This window comes from Genypterus blacodes, unplaced genomic scaffold, assembly GCF_046128005.1.
Source record: "Genypterus blacodes isolate CSIRO-AG114 ecotype Tasmania unplaced genomic scaffold, CSIRO-AGI_Gbla_v1 ptg000156l_1, whole genome shotgun sequence".
In the NCBI taxonomy this organism is placed as follows: domain Eukaryota; kingdom Metazoa; phylum Chordata; class Actinopteri; order Ophidiiformes; family Ophidiidae; genus Genypterus; species Genypterus blacodes.
Genome location: NW_027466957.1, coordinates 5086471 through 5101719, shown reverse-complemented (window position 1 = coordinate 5101719; position 15249 = coordinate 5086471). Strand labels below are relative to the sequence as shown.

The 15249-nt window shown below is 45.5% G+C and overlaps 2 protein-coding genes across 2 annotated transcripts; one reads left to right on the top strand and one right to left on the bottom strand.

Moving 5' to 3' along the window:
* Positions 1-270: 270 nt before the first annotated feature.
* Positions 271-8879, bottom strand: LOC143012822 (uncharacterized). Its single transcript, XM_076166144.1, has 9 exons — positions 8096-8879; positions 7069-7293; positions 6162-6320; positions 4528-4599; positions 3250-4401; positions 3046-3159; positions 2488-2534; positions 1190-2402; positions 271-1051 (listed from the first exon to the last, which is right to left on the bottom strand). Exons 1-9 carry the CDS (start codon positions 8705-8707, stop codon positions 908-910), a joined length of 3738 nt encoding a protein of 1245 aa, XP_076022259.1. The 5' UTR covers positions 8708-8879; the 3' UTR covers positions 271-907.
* A 515-nt stretch (positions 8880-9394) lies between these two features.
* LOC143013346 (oxysterol-binding protein-related protein 2-like) lies at positions 9395-15180 on the top strand. The gene is made up of 14 exons (XM_076166934.1): positions 9395-9498; positions 9795-9950; positions 10116-10227; positions 10958-11033; positions 11289-11423; positions 11533-11630; positions 11713-11895; positions 11980-12087; positions 12174-12263; positions 12357-12483; positions 12884-13003; positions 13133-13256; positions 13357-13447; positions 13554-15180. The coding sequence occupies exons 2-14, from the start codon at positions 9914-9916 to the stop codon at positions 13654-13656; spliced, it is 1404 nt and encodes a 467-aa protein (XP_076023049.1). The 5' UTR covers positions 9395-9498; positions 9795-9913; the 3' UTR covers positions 13657-15180.
* The last annotated feature ends 69 nt before the right edge of the window (positions 15181-15249 follow it).

The window sequence follows — 15249 nt, the reverse complement described above, 5'->3', positions numbered from 1 at the left end:
ATTTTAAATACAAAGCACCAGTCTTTGACATGCTGGGTGTCGTCCATTAGTGACAATACAAGTCCAGAGTCACACAGCTCAGGGTCTCGTGCTCCTAACACGAGTGGAAATCTTATCTCATTAACTGCTTAGTGGTTACTTTTTCTTTTTTGAGCCAACAGCCTCATCCTGCAGGACAGAAGTAAACATGTCTACAGCCTTAACAAGAGCCGCACTTTTAAAGGGAGGTGACTGCTGCTACAAACAAACAGAAGTCACTGTAAACTGGGCACTGGGAGTTGCGCTTTGTAGCTGTTTTTTGACAGTTTTTACTCAATGAAGAATATAAATTAAATTCAGCTCCAGTGAGAACACGTTTGACATCTTATTTCTTTAATGACGTAAACTGGCATATAACGACATACAGATCCAAAAATTCATGTCATGTATTCTACACTATATGAGCTCTGGTTTGGTATAGCATTTGCTTTTTCCATGAGGGGAAAATGTGTCACAAATAATAGTTAGGTATTAAAAGTTATCTACAGAATACGATATAGATAATATAAAATGTATTTGCCTCAAAAAGTTAAGTGCAAAAGTCTCTTTTACATTGAATTTAAAAATGTGTAACATTATAGTTTACAATACTTAATTGGAACTAAGCTCAACAGTAAATGGATATGAGCATCATGAATTTGCACCACAAGTAAATACAGTACTTATACAGAGTACAAATAACTAACTGTACCTCTATTCTACACATAGAGTACTTATATGCCTGCAGTAAATAAAACTAGACTCTATCCTAGTTTTAGTCATTGTCTCATCCCCCTTGCTCAGTATCTGTTGCTAGAATTTCATCTGAAATTCCACTGGGCTCTCAGCTGTCCTGTATGTCATCTGTAAACCTGTCGTGCCTCCTCCTTCACTCTGCGCTCGTCCTGACGGGAGGAGAGTATCTGTGTCGCTGCACTTTGCTCTGGTTTGATGCTTGTCTCTGGGTGGAACGAGACGGACGGGCAAAGCAGAAGGTCAAGGTGCTGCCGGAGCTGCACTCATAGTTTCCATCCTAACAAAACAGAGACAAGCATGACATCACAAAATACTGTACATCTGGTTGGTTTAATTTAACCAATTTGTTCTTGTTCCTTCCTTTAATCTGAATGTCTTTTGGCGGAAATCAGTGAAACCCTAAATCATACTGTACCTCTGCTGTTGAGCTTTGTTTAACACTCTGGTTCAAACTGCTCCCCTTCTCCTCCTTCTGGGTGCGACTTGCCTCCTCTCTCTGCTTCATGAACCTTTGGTTGACGATCCTGGTCACGCTGTCTGTTCTGTGTAGCGGCACGGCAGGAGGTCTGGTTGGAACGTTCTCCAGGTTTTTCAGGCCACTTTTTGCCTTTTGTCCTGATACTGGTACCGGTTTGTCGGTCCGGCCGCTCACCCGACGCAAGAACTCTGTGACCAAACCATATCGGTTTGCACCTGCGATTTTGCTGGGGGTCTTGGTGCTCCGGCCTGATAGCTCACTGTTGAAAGAGCTAGGATGAAGTCCTCTGGTTGCTTGGTGATTTGTTTGGCGGGTCAGCGTCGGGGCTGCAGGACTTTGAGGAGACAGGTTCCAAAATGCTTGTTCTCGAGAAGCGGCCGCAGATGAGGAGGAAGAGGACATGGATGAGCTGTAAGCAGTGGACGAGGCCAGAGAGGATGCACCAGACGCAGAGTGTCTTCGGTACAGTTTAGGGGAAGTGGACGTGGGTCTGGACCGCCCAATCTTACTCGTTATTCCTTCCAGGGAGGTGGAGATGTGGTTACTTCGGATTGGGGCCATGGAGGAGTTCGGCACGCGAGAGGGACTATTTTTCACACTAACTGGTCCCTGTGCCCCATCTGTCTGCAGACCCACACTAACCATCTGTGGCCCTTTGTGAGTCTGGGTGCCTGAACACACCACGTCCACCCACCGTCCATGTGACCTTCCTCTCCTCTCCTCATCTCTCCTCCAGCTGGCAGTCATTTCCTTCATGTCGTCACTCAGGTTGGAAGGTGAGCCCAGACAGAGGGGAGAAAAGGAGGTGGGCGGTGTGCACCAGAGAGAGGAAGACCCCCCCACCACAGACAGAGATTCTCTGTCTGTGGTGGGACTCTTCTGCAGCTGGGCCACCTGGACTCTGCGTGCTGACGGGGGGCTGTAGTAGATACGGAACGTGGTCTTCTCTGGAGCAGTGTGGCTTCGTTCCATGGACATCTGTTCAAAGTCCAGATCAGGAAAGCTGAGCGGCATGACTGGATGGTCCCACGTCTTGAAAGGGTCCTCTTGATCCAGCTGGGCAGCCTCTTGGTTCACATAGCACCAGTTCTTCTTCTTGCCATGCGCAGAAATGTGTCGCTTCAATCTTTTGTCTTTTGAGTTGCACATTCTGTGAATGCAGCAGGTGTGTGTTAGGACCTCAGGGACTTCATGGATGCATGTGTATGTGTGGATGATTGAGGAAAAGCACTGACCTGTCAGTTTCAGGGTGTCTCTCATCTTGAATCACTCTGGTAAGGCACTAAGCAAAGGGAGAAAACATCATTTGGCAAATTATTATACTGAAATGAACTCATCTAAATTCAGAGGTGGTTTGTCATGCAATTTATGAAGCAAACAAAATGAGCCTGCAAGGAAAGGAAGGATTACAGTTAATGACGAGGAAAAACCACCATTAAGGAAACAAATCCTCCTTGCAAAGCAGCTCTTTAGTCAAGCTGTGCAAAGCTTCACGGGGCTCTACTGTTCACTTTCAACAAGTCAAACGAAAATAAATTCTGCTCCATTAAATACTGATCTGCTGTATCTGACATATCAAAATTGTCTTTTTATTTGAAAGCACGAGTCTGTTCCCAGTCAATTGAATCAGAGCAAACCTTTTTTAATGCAGTAGACCTGTTTGGCTGTCATCCTAAAAGAGATTAGCCTAAATATTCAGAGTATCAGGAGGACATGTGGCCGGGGAGACGCAGCGTCAGCAGAATGTTATGCTGTGTCTCACTGCAGGGACATAGGGGAAACACCATCCTTACCTCAGTTGACTTGTCCTGTGTGCCTTCAATGTCAAATTCATTCTGTCCTTCCTGAACCTCAGGGCTGAGGTCTTGCAAAAGACTCCGCAGGAGAGACAAGGTTTCGTCTCTCGTCTGAATCAAAAACATTTTCAAAATAAAGCTTCCCATAATCACACATGTTAATCTGCACATGTAAGAGTAAGTGTAACTCTTAAATGTTACCTCTGGTTCGTCTACTTCAGGTCCGTTAAGATGGCACCACCGATGAAGCACAGAGAGAATCTGCAAGGCGAGTTGCATTTTTGTGTCCCTACAGATGGTGAAGACGTCTCTTTGACTGGTTTGTCTTGCTCTGTCCTTCACCTCAGTGGTACGGAGGTCTTCAGCAAAGTGCGGCATACTTGCTGACTTTTCGATATTATCTTCATGACATACTGTGCAACCTCCAGAGAGAAAAGAGAAGGTGTGGGGATCCCAAACATTTCCGTCCTGCTGAAGGGAGAGTTTTCCTCCATCTCCTCCTGTTAGAAGGCTCTCCAACCTTCCAATGAACGCCACTAACATGGCCTGAAGGAGCTCCAAAGCCTCATTCAGAGGATCTGTTAGGAACCCATTCTGTGCTTTTGAGTCCACCTCTGCCGCAGACACAAAGGCACACAGAGGAGATGTACAATTGCCGTTTTTGGATGTTGTTTTCAAGAGCTGAATGGCTGAACTCAAAATGCAGGAATGATCTCTGAGAGCCAAGAGAGCCTCACAGTCTTTCACAGTCATTACTTTGAGATCTCTATCAATTTTTTGGTTGTTGTTGTCCTTCTCATGAAGGTCTAGAGGGTCCCATTCACCACCTACAGGACCCTCACGAGGTATTTCGCAAGCTGAAATCATCCCCTCAGTCTGTGTTGTGCCTGTATCTGATTTCTCCTGCTTCCCCGTGCACTCCACTTTCAAACTTTGCTTTCTACAATTACTGTCCTTGACAGGAGTTGAAGGTAACTGCTTTTCCTCCACCACCTCCTGATTATCCTCCTCCTCCTCTACTCCTCCTCCACCCACTCTCTCTCTGAGGTCGCTCATTTCTGCTCGCAGTCCACGGTTCTCCACCTCTAGTTCGACAATACGCCGGCTCAGCAGTGTGGCCTCCTCCTCAACCAATTTTAAGTGAACTTTGACCTCTGCCTCCCTGGCATGTGCATTGTTGACTTTGCCTCCAGGTGACTCCGCGGCATCTATGTCTCCGTACACAGATTGGTATCTGGCGAGCTCTTCACGCATCCTCTCACTCTCTGATACCATCTTGGTGAGCTTCTTGCACATGAGAGCCAATTCCTCCTTGGCAAAGTGAAGCTGGCATTTCAGATCAGCACTGTCATCCTGAGGAATGGCAAACACACAACAATGACTTTCATTGAGTTAAGAACAACACACCAGTATTGGAAATTGCAGTCACATTGGCATAAGCACCTATGACATCAGGCAAGAATTAGGACACTATCAAACCTCGCTCTGTTGGGAGAGCCTCCTCTCAGCCTTACTGGGTGTTGATCTGACACTCTTCCTCCTCAGAGTGTTCTACAGAATAAAAATGAAAAGAGGTGAAGAATAAGTCCACAAGCAGCCATTTATAAGCAGCGAAGTGCATTAAGAGATCAAGTATAAAAACCGTGATATTCAATTCAGAATAAAAGCTCATTGATTGTCCATACATCAGACTGCATTTTCTAGGATATGCTGTATGGCTAAAGTAAAACCTTGTCTTGGGCGGATATAATGCTAAAACCTCCCAGGAAACATTATGTATTATGTTATGTAGCTTTAAGGAGCAGTTATACTGACATCTGCTTTTATGCTCCCTGGATCATAATCCAATTAAATTCAAACCAATTAAAATCAAACTAATGGCTAAAATGCACAAAATATCTCTCATGTGCAGTAAGTCATTTGATCCAGAGAAACGTCTTGCCTCCGAGTGCATCGCTACTTAACATGAGTGAGTGTGTTTGTGAGTCTGAGCATGAGAGGAATGTAAGCTTAAGTCCGACTGTCTGATGGCATTGTCTCGTTCGTAGACAGTGGCGATATTAATAACCATCATCCAGAGGACACGAGTGGGAATCATGAGGACTGGGTTACTCTCAATTCTAGCTCTGTGCATCAATAGATGTGGAGATAACGGGTGCCATTTGTTAAACTGCCCTAGTTTGTATTGTTAACTGAATGAAAGTGTGATTTTTTTGGCCTTCTCTTGGGATTTTGGTATATTGTGACATGTCTATATTGTGTTGTATAGTAACACAAACAGGGTCACGGCCCATCTTTCTCATGGTTCTTGATGAGGTTACCTAAGTGGATTTCCCTGTTGGGATCAAAGCAAGTGGCAGCTGTCTGGACTGCGTGGAGCAGACTGAGCTCACGCTAAAGCACCGAATCCTGGATTAAAGTGAACACGTGTCACCGGAGCACAAGATCACTATCAAAGGAGCGTCAGGAGGGGCTGCGGCGCTGAAAGGTAGACTGGAAATTCAATCAGCGGGAGGGTGTGGTGAGCAACCATTTGATAAAAGCCTCTTCAGTGATGATTGTAGGTCAGTGTGCCACAGAACAAACACCGGCCCTTTTGAATGCCACAATACACACTGATCCAGATTTAGCCTCGCTTAATAGGACCAGAGAGAGAGAGAGAGAGAGAGAGAGAGAGAGAGAGAGGAAGCCAGTGGGAATCTATTTTAGTGACCCCCACCTCCACACCCTGCTCGCTCTTTCACACCCTCACTCCCATTTTCCTCTGTCCTCCCCTGCTGAGACTATCAGCTGTGCCTGGATTGGAGGCATCGGCATACCACAGCATACCCCCCCCCACACCCCCAGGCTCCAGTCAGCTGCTCGCCGTGCCCTCTGCTCAAATCACTGATCTGGGGGGGGGTCATCTGTCACCTGACGTCAGGGTGACAGCAGCATTAGATGGACAGCTGACTGAGATGGGTGCAGCTGTGTAGTGTAACTGCAAACGGAGAAGAGGCCCTGGACCAGAGAGATGGAGGATTGTGGGTAGTGGGCGTGGCAGCATGATAGACACCCTGCTGCACACATCCTTGACCCACTACTCAAAAACATGTTTTGCTGTAATATCCCACCTCTCTGGCTTTCTCCATCTCGTTCTGTAGAACCTGCTTGGCCACTTCCAGCTCCTGCGTCTTCCCACGGAGACCCTCGTTTTCCCACTCCAACTGGGAATTCCTCGTCTGCACCACCTCTAGGTCATTGTACAGGCGGAGCGACACGCTCTTTGCAACCTGTAACCCAAGCCAACATCAGATTTGAATCACTCCCTCTAATCAGGTCGAGAGCTGTGAGAAAATATCTTTGTTCCAGTTACACACATGAATGTCATTTTGTAGCTAAGTGCAACATGTTTTCTGGTGGTTTGGCTTGAAGTTGAAGGATTTTACAAGAAAAGCTTTGGATGGGAATTCTACACAAAGGGTGGCTGGAGCAGGGAGAGAGTTGGCATTTGGAAAAGGCAGCTGGAAATCCGAAACCACCCGTGTGTGACTTCCACCCCAGACTCGCACTTAACAATAAAGTGACTGACTTTTCTCTCATTTTGATAAAGATGACTGTGTTTTTACGTCGTTAACTTAGAGGGAAATAACCCACCACATGATTACACAACGGCATGACAAAAATATAAACAGGATGCATGATGAAGACATTTAGACTTAATAGGATTTTTGTGGTGCAGATCGACAGCAGGAAGTACTTAGGAACACAGTAAAGCGTCTTGACTCATAATGCTGTGGACTGATTATAGCGTTTGAATGTGTATGAGCAAGACCAGCACTGTTTAGTTTACTTATGTGACAAATAGCATTGTGGGCCAACGATTGGAACTGCGGTGATTCAGTTAAAAGACAATGATGGGAAGAGGAGCTTTCATTTTTTGTTGGAGGTGATTGACTTCAAACAAGAACACATCAACACAGAGAGGGCGAGAGGGACGATATTATCTTTAGAGGGAGAGAGAAGAGAAAGGAATCTGACCTTGATATCGTGCTCCAGGGTCCTCACCAGTTCCCCGTCCACCTGCCCCGTTTTGGCCACCCTGATGCTGCGGCGCTCAGCCTTGCGGAGGCGGTACTGCAGGATACGACACATCTTGTTGGCCTGCTCCAGCTGCAGACGCAGTTGCTGCAGCTGGTAGGCCCCCTCCTCCTGGAACAAGTCGCGCATTTCCAGCATCTCGCAGCGCAGCTCCTCTACCTCATCCTGAAACAGGCAATATTCAAATGTATATATAAGCACTAGTGTATGTGTGTGTGTGTGTGTGTGTTTGATGGGGTAGTAATGTAAGTGTCTAGTGTGTAGTGAGATATACTATATTTTTGAAATCGCTCTATGGGAACAAGGTACAGAATTCAACAAATTCTTTATTATTGCAACTGCAAAGTCCACATACCCTCATTCCTACTTCTTTTCTTCTTCTTTTTTTACAGTAAAAAGCTTTTGCTAAAGTGAAACACTAGGATCATAAAGTCTTTACAACAAGGGATATTTTGTGGACTAATATAGAGCTGTGATAGCTTCCATCACCCTTGTAGATGTGTTGCATTAAATGAAATCCACTGGGTGAAAACCATTTGCTGTAACAAAGTAATGATAGACTGCTGTACTTCGAACACTTCCTCCCTCCTTTTTAGAACTGCCAAGCTTGTGCAAAGCTGCTCACTGAGCTAAAAGTGATTAAGAACCTTGTGCCCTGTGGCTTTGGTTCCAATTATCGGTTTAAATTTCAACTTATAGTGGAACATGCCACAAGTCGAAAGTGACTGATCACTTTTGGTGCTTGCCTGAGAGTTTCCCCTCAGTTATCCTGAAGTCATTAATTAAGACTGACATGAGCGTTTACAGAAAATCCTCTCTGCAGGCCTACCAGCTCACACGCTCCTGCAGATGGCATTGTGGAGGAAGGAGGGGGCAACATAATACAGATATTGAACATAACATGACATCCAAGTACTTGGTTACACTGGGTTGGTGGATATAATGCAAAATAATGAAATAGACTTACTTTCAAATACTCGTTCTCTGATCTCAAGTCTTCCACCTCCCTGATCAGGTCTTCTGTCGTCTCTCCCATCATAAGATCCATTAATTGCCCTGATGAACACAACAAACTCGGGCTTCCTCCAGTGTCAGGTTGGGACGCCGGTGTGTCTATTGGTTTGGATTCTCCTTTCCCCTCGCTGCCCGGGCTCACATAAACTCTCCCGTCTATCCAGCTTAATTCAGCCTCGCTGCTTGGAGAGTCCTGCTTGTTGCCCTCCGACTGGCAATCGGATATTTCTGAGCTGCTGTCTGAGGAGGAGTTCTTCCCAGACACGCATCCGGAGTCTTTGCTCAGGTCCTCCGACGCGTTGCTGGCATCGGAGAGTTTCCTGTGCGTCCCCGGATTCCTGTGGAAGTCTGTGGGGACACCTGATGAGCTTCGGCCCGGGCGCTTTCCCCGTGCCGCGTTTGTCGCCTCCTTCCCGGGGATGCACTGGACGGATAGTGAGGAGCCACTCGGAGCATCTTTGGATGAAGGATCCCTCCTCTTCTTCTGGCATGAACCCTGTTGTTGCGCCCTTGGTTTCTGGCTCCGGTGCGCAATCTTTGCGCTCTTGTCTCCTTCTCTGTTCATCCCGAGTTTCCGTTCTTTCTTTCTTCCAACTCACTTTTTTCTTCGGACTGCGACACGTTCTTACTTTTTAAATTCAGGTTGAACACCGAGTGTCGATGAAAATTAGATCAAAGTTACTTAAACTGGGCATTGAGTCTATGAGCTGCTCTCCATCCGTCTAGTCTGAAACTTTGCCATCGTGCAGACAGGGGGAGACAGCAGTGTCAGACGAATTAATATAAATACTTAACTTCCGGTTAACTTTTCAGAATAAAGCTTCACTGGACGAAAATACATACAGCTCGTGACCAGCAAAGTTGGAAATCATATCAGCCAATCAATCATTATGTGAACTAATTCAAATGCACTGAAACACAAGCCTATGTCGAAATCTGAAACAAAGACAGACTTACAAATGTATTTGACAGATAGTGCTTTTATTGTGAAACAAATGTCCAAATTATAACAACATTGGCAACATTGTCCTTCAACTAATGTTAAAGAAGGAGAATTGTGAGGGAGTACTGCTATTTTTTACATTCTTAACATTCGCTTATTGTCACATGAATAAATAGTTCCAGTACTGATCCATACACGTAGCTTATTTTGGAGCGTTGGTGTGTTTAAAGTCTTAGTAAACGTGTTAAAATAGCTGCTCCGCTTGTCCTTTGTAGTTTAAGTCAATAACTGCACTCTGATTGGCTATAACACCTGTCAATCACAATGTCCTTGCTGCCCATTTCCGCCCAGTCTTTGAAGAAGCCTTCTGGATTGTTTATGTTAGCAGAGCATTGTTTGAGCTTAACCAAGAGGTATATTTTATTTAAACGTGTGTATGGCTCCGTGTCAATCTCTCTGTTGGTGATATTCGTCATGCTCGTTGTTGACAGATTATGTTTGCTTATCTCAGTTGCCCACTTTATCCGTCAGATGAAGTTTTTCCACACAGTGCAGCAGCAATGCTAAAGGCTAGCAGGCTAGTCGGGGAGCTAACGTAAATGGGAGACAGCTGTCATCTTGTTTGCACTGTACTGATGTAACACTCAGATTGTTTGCTTTGTAGCCACCACGCTTCGCTTAGTGTAACGAACTGTCCATGCCGTTGCAGGATGTGTGCGTGTGTGAGTGTGTGACGCTTGGAGGGAGGCTGGGCTGCACACACACAGGCCGAGGCTGGAAACATGACGCCCGATTGTGAGTAAGGCTGCGATACTTTGTCTGCTCAGCATGAACAGCGAGGAGGAGTTTTACGACGCCGAGACAGGTGAGAAACAAACACACACACACACACACACACACACACTCACTCACTCACTCACTCACTCTCACACTCTCACACACACACACACACATCTCACTGCTATTATAAATGCATACATACTTACACTTGCTGGCACCTTTCTTCATCACACTCCTCTTCCTCTGCCAGGGCTGGAATCGGATGATTCCTGTGAGGTCAGTTTTAAAGATGCTCTGGTGTTTGAAGGCATGCACGGCGCTGATGATAGAGCCACGCAGGAGAACGGAGTCTGGGTGCGCAGGTGAGCAATTCAGTCATTCAATCACGAGAACATTCAGATCAGTTGCCTTCGAAGAAAAATTACAAAAAAATAGACAAACACCATCTCCCCTTAAGAAATGATTAATATAATTTATCCTTCTCATTTTAGAACAGTTATATTTAACTCAGTATTGACTGTAAGAAGTGAACCTGTAGCTGAAGCCAGCCTGCAGAATGATGTTAAGCATTTAAACATGTCGGAGAAGTCAATATGTCAGTTATCCCAGATGCATGGCTTTTTATATTCATTCACAACATTGCAGTATTCAGAATATGATAAGGTGTATTAAAAGGATGTGAGTTAGTTGTGTTAGTAGTTGTCTGGTTGTCAGGCTCATGCTTTGTGTGCTGCAGCTGTGTGAGACTGTGTAATCGTGTACGTCTGTTAACTATGTGTGTACGTTACTACATGATCAGACTTGTCTTCGGGCAAAGGGGCTTAAAGGCTTGAACCTGCACACACACACAATCACACAGTGCAGAAAGCAGCCCGGGCCAGTACGACCACATTTTTTTGGCGCTTACATAACGAGCACGTTCGCAGCAGCATCTCGCTTTGTGTGACGGTTTGGCGACTTGTTGGTGTGGCTGCGCTCGGTCATCTGCTCATCTGTTATGTTCGCGTTGTTACCTTTCGGTTTATGTTAGCACTGTCACAAGTTTTTCACAAGATCTTTTGTACATTTGTCGTTGGCCTAAATGTGTACCAGGAAAACCCTGCCTGCTGAGATGATCTCCAGAAACAACTTCAGTGTTTGGAGTATACTGAAGAAATGCATCGGCATGGTGAGTCCAATACAAATACAAACTGCAACCAGACTTTGGTTCTAACTTCAGGTTCTGATTCTGACTGGGCCCTTGTGTGCATCTGTGCCGATCACAGCTCCAGAGCTCAGTCAGAACAGAACTCTGAGCTCTTTTCCCTGTTTTTTTGTTTGTGTAGCACTGAACCTGCTGTGAAACTCCCTCTGTGAATGTTGTTGCCTAGCTATCCGTTCTATTTTCTCGCATTTAAGTGCTGGTTCCTTGTGGTTTTCACAGGAGCTGTCTAAAATAGCGATGCCGGTGGTGTTTAATGAGCCGCTGAGCTTCCTCCAGAGAATCTCCGAGTACATGGAACACACTCACCTCATCCACCAAGCCTGCGACATGTCTGACTCCGTAGACCGCATGCAGGTATGTGCACACCTCAACTTGAGTTTTCTTGCCATAAGTAGACATACTTGGATAAATTAATGTGACTTTGCTTGGTGGTGTGTGTGTGTTTGTGTGTGTGTGTGAGAAGGTAGTTGCTGCGTTTGCTGTCTCAGCTGTGGCCTCTCAATGGGAAAGGACTGGAAAGCCGTTCAACCCTTTACTGGGGGAGACATTTGAACTCACCAGGTAGTGGAAAAGAGCTGAGTTATTTGAGGAAGAACGATTGTAATGATCTGTTTGATTCTTACGAGTTTTCATTTGTTTTTAGAGAGGATGATGGCTACAGGTTGATCTCAGAGCAAGTGAGCCACCACCCGCCCATCAGTGCCTTCCACGCTCAGTCCCTGAAGCAGGAGTTTGAGTTTCACGGCTTCATCTACCCCAAACTCAAGTTCTGGGGCAAAAGCGTTGAAGCTGAGCCAAAAGGCACCATGACCCTGGAGTTACTAAAGTGAGCGTGTGCTTATTTCACAGCAGCTGAACAACCCATATCAGAGAGCAAGCAGTCTCTAACAACCTTTGATTCGCTCCCCAGACATAAAGAATCTTACACGTGGACAAACCCCATGTGCTGCGTGCATAACATCATCCTGGGAAAGCTTTGGATTGAGCAGTACGGCACTGTGGAGATCGTCAACCACAGGTACGGCAACAAATGTTTTATTATAACTTAGAAATACTCAAAATGCCGTTGGTTGACTGACACTCCTTTTCTATCTGTTTGGTCAGCACGGGAGATAAGTGTGTGTTGAACTTCAAACCGTGCGGCATGTTCGGGAAGGAGCTGCACAAAGTGGAAGGTCACATCCAAGACAAAAGGTGAGAGGGCACAGGTCATGAACGACAAGCGCACCTTCCTGCAATCTGTCTGTACGATATTTGAATCTGATGTATTTTGCTTTGTCGAGCAAGTAAGAAGAAACGGCGAGTGATCTACGGAAAGTGGACAGAGTGCATGTACAGCGTCGACCCCAAGGTTTACGACGCGTACAAGAAGTCGGAGAAAAAGTCAGGCGGCGACACGAAAAAGCCGAAGCAGGCGAGTAAAGCTCAGATTTACGTCGCGTCAGACTCACATTTGTCCCGTGTCGTGTTTCCCTGTGATAAAATATAATCCAAGACTAACTCATAACAAACGGTGTCTTTCCCTTTCACGATGAAGTGCAGTGGCATTAGTGGAAGGTAAGGCACGCGTGTATTTCATATAATATCTATAGTGTGCTGCTGCTGTTGTCTAGTTGGAGTGTAGTGTTCCGAGTTCCGAGTGTAGTGTGTTACGTTTAGATCATTGCCAGCACCAATCCACCATGTGCTGCAATGATGCGCATCCGTGCTTGGAGTTGTGGTGATCTGTGAATCACCTGTATGAACATGTGCGGTATGTGCTGTAAGATCAAGACGGGCCCATGTCTTATAAGGCCGTGCCTGTGTGTGTGTAGGGGCATAGTAATGAAGCTGAGGAAGCAGATGAGATGCCAGAAGTTCAAGAGACGGTGACTGTGATACCAGGAAGTGCCTTACTGTGGAGGATAACACCAAGGCCCGCTCACTCAGCACAGGTCTCACTCACTCTCTCACTCTCTCACTCTCTCACTCTCTCACTCACAAACACACATAAGCTACACAGTCGACTTCAATTACGGCAACTGATATTGACGGCGCCCTCCGCTGCGTTTCCTGTTGTCTAGATGTACAACTTCACCAGCTTTGCTATGACACTAAACGAGCTGGAGCCCGGCATGGAAAGACTCCTGCCGCCAACAGATTGCCGGCTGAGGCCTGACGTCAGAGCGATGGAGAACGGAGACATGGGTAAAAAAAAAACAGCCTCTGCTCCTCAAGTGCACGTACATAAGGAAAGCCAGACCGAGTTCCTCACACAGCTCCTATTTGTCAACCTTTGCTTTTGCAGAAACAGCAAATATAGAGAAAGAGCGGCTGGAGGAGAAGCAGAGGTCCGCGCGCAAGGAGCGATCCAAGGATGAGGAGGAGTGGTCAACCAGGTGGGTTTGAACGGCCGCACATTTGAATTTGAATCATTGTCATAGATGCAATTCAACGGATGCTCTGCGATCCCCAAGGCCAATGTTTGTTCGCTTTTGTGCGTAGGTGGTTTCGGCCGGGAGCGAACCCTCACACGGGAGCGGAGGATTGGCTCTACACAGGCGGATACTTTGACAGGAATTACACGGACTGTCCAAACATTTATTGACAGCGGCGAGGATCCCGGCGAGGACCGACATCCATCTCCTCTTGGACCGGATTCCACTGCATCACTTGTCATCCTCTGAGATTATAGGGTCATGGCGATGTTCAGACGCTCACTCGGTACCGTTTTGTTTGTTAGAATCGACTAAGCTGATGTCAGCATTTTAGAGTGGGACATGATTCTGCTATTGACTGTAAAAGTAATATAGAAGAGCATTAATTTCATACATTATCTACTCAGCTCTATGTGGCCTAATTGTGATTCTGTTAACAATGCTCCCTGTGTGACGCGTCCGTCACCAAGGAGACAAGAAGCTCTGACGTACAGAAAAAACAATACCTTACAATACTCCAAACACTATCATCTCCATGTGCCACACACTTCTGTAACGGCGCATTCAAATATCAGGGGTTATTTACACACACATCTACTAGTTTTATATTTTCTCTTTTGAATATTAGATGTCTGTTTTATTTAGCAGCAAACATCCCTAGGAACGTCAGAAGTGTGGCGATTTTGCGTGAGTAGAAGACTAGAAATGACGCTTCTTAGGTCAGTGACACTACTCGGCACACTAAACGGACGTTGTCAGTAACTTATATTGTGGTGCAGCGTAACATAGATGAGGTGTGTTATAACCGGTGCACGACGACCACATTGAATATTTGACACGAGTTAAAGCCATAAAACCTTTCTCTGCACTGAACGGTCATACTGTAAATGCAAAAGGGATGACGTGACACAGAAACAAACTGGAAGTAGAACTTAAAGGAAAGCATTTGTCAGACTGAAATATAGACTCTTGCCTCTTTGTTTGTACGCAGACCGTTGTTATAACTTGGTGTTTCAATAGCAGGCAGGTGACCGATTTTGCTGATGATCTTATGCTGTTTTCCACCTTGGAGGTCCTGACAAAGTAGACCTGCAGACCTCCCAAAGACCTATGCAAGCTCCACACTCCACTCCTCCCTCTCGAAATGTGAAACTCAGTACGAACACTTAAGCTCTTTTTCTTTTTTGTAGTTTCTACCCAACTGGTGCTTTAAGACACTGCAGGGGCGCCGGTAAATGAATGTTATTGTGCTGATGATGTAATGCAGTATGGTTGCTAGGGGAGGGTAGAGACGCTCCTTTTGTGCTTCAGAGCACTTAATTCACTAAAAGAAAAAAAACCACACACACACACACAAACTGCACATTTATACACTCACTATCCTATGCACATTTATTCTTCAGAGAAACGTCACATTTCAACATGTAAGCACTTTGTGGTGACCGCAGCCGCCCAGAGGTGCAGGTCGGTGGTTCATCTCATACGTTTTTGTCTAACATTTAATTTTTGAAGATGTTTACATGTTTGTTTTTATAGAGCTTTTATTCGTTTCCTGTCCGTGAATTTTATCCAGAGCATCGCAGTTGTCTACACCATTCGCAAAACATAGTAAAGAAATACCTCCTGCCATTGTGTTGTGTAGGTTATATGCGTACAAAGCATATTTAAGAAATAAATTATGGAATATAAACGTTGCCACTGTGTGAGTTATTTATTGTTTGAATCAAATTTGAGTTTTCCCATTAATAATACATGAAAATAAA

Excerpts from the sequence above, each read along its gene's own strand:
- LOC143012822 (XM_076166144.1), bottom strand. The coding sequence starts at position 8,707 with ATGAACAGAGAAGGAGACAAGAGCGCAAAGATTGCGCACCGGAGCCAG. Across the intron at positions 4,402-4,527 it reads GGCTCTCCCAACAGAGCGAG|GATGACAGTGCTGATCTGAA; the intron begins GTTTGATAGTGT and ends GCCATTCCTCAG. Across the intron at positions 1,052-1,189 it reads AACAAAGCTCAACAGCAGAG|GATGGAAACTATGAGTGCAG; the intron begins GTACAGTATGAT and ends CTGTTTTGTTAG.
- LOC143013346 (XM_076166934.1), top strand. The coding sequence starts at position 9,914 with ATGAACAGCGAGGAGGAGTTTTACGACGCCGAGACAG. Across the intron at positions 11,896-11,979 it reads ATGACCCTGGAGTTACTAAA|ACATAAAGAATCTTACACGT; the intron begins GTGAGCGTGTGC and ends TTCGCTCCCCAG. Across the intron at positions 13,257-13,356 it reads GATGGAGAACGGAGACATGG|AAACAGCAAATATAGAGAAA; the intron begins GTAAAAAAAAAA and ends TTGCTTTTGCAG.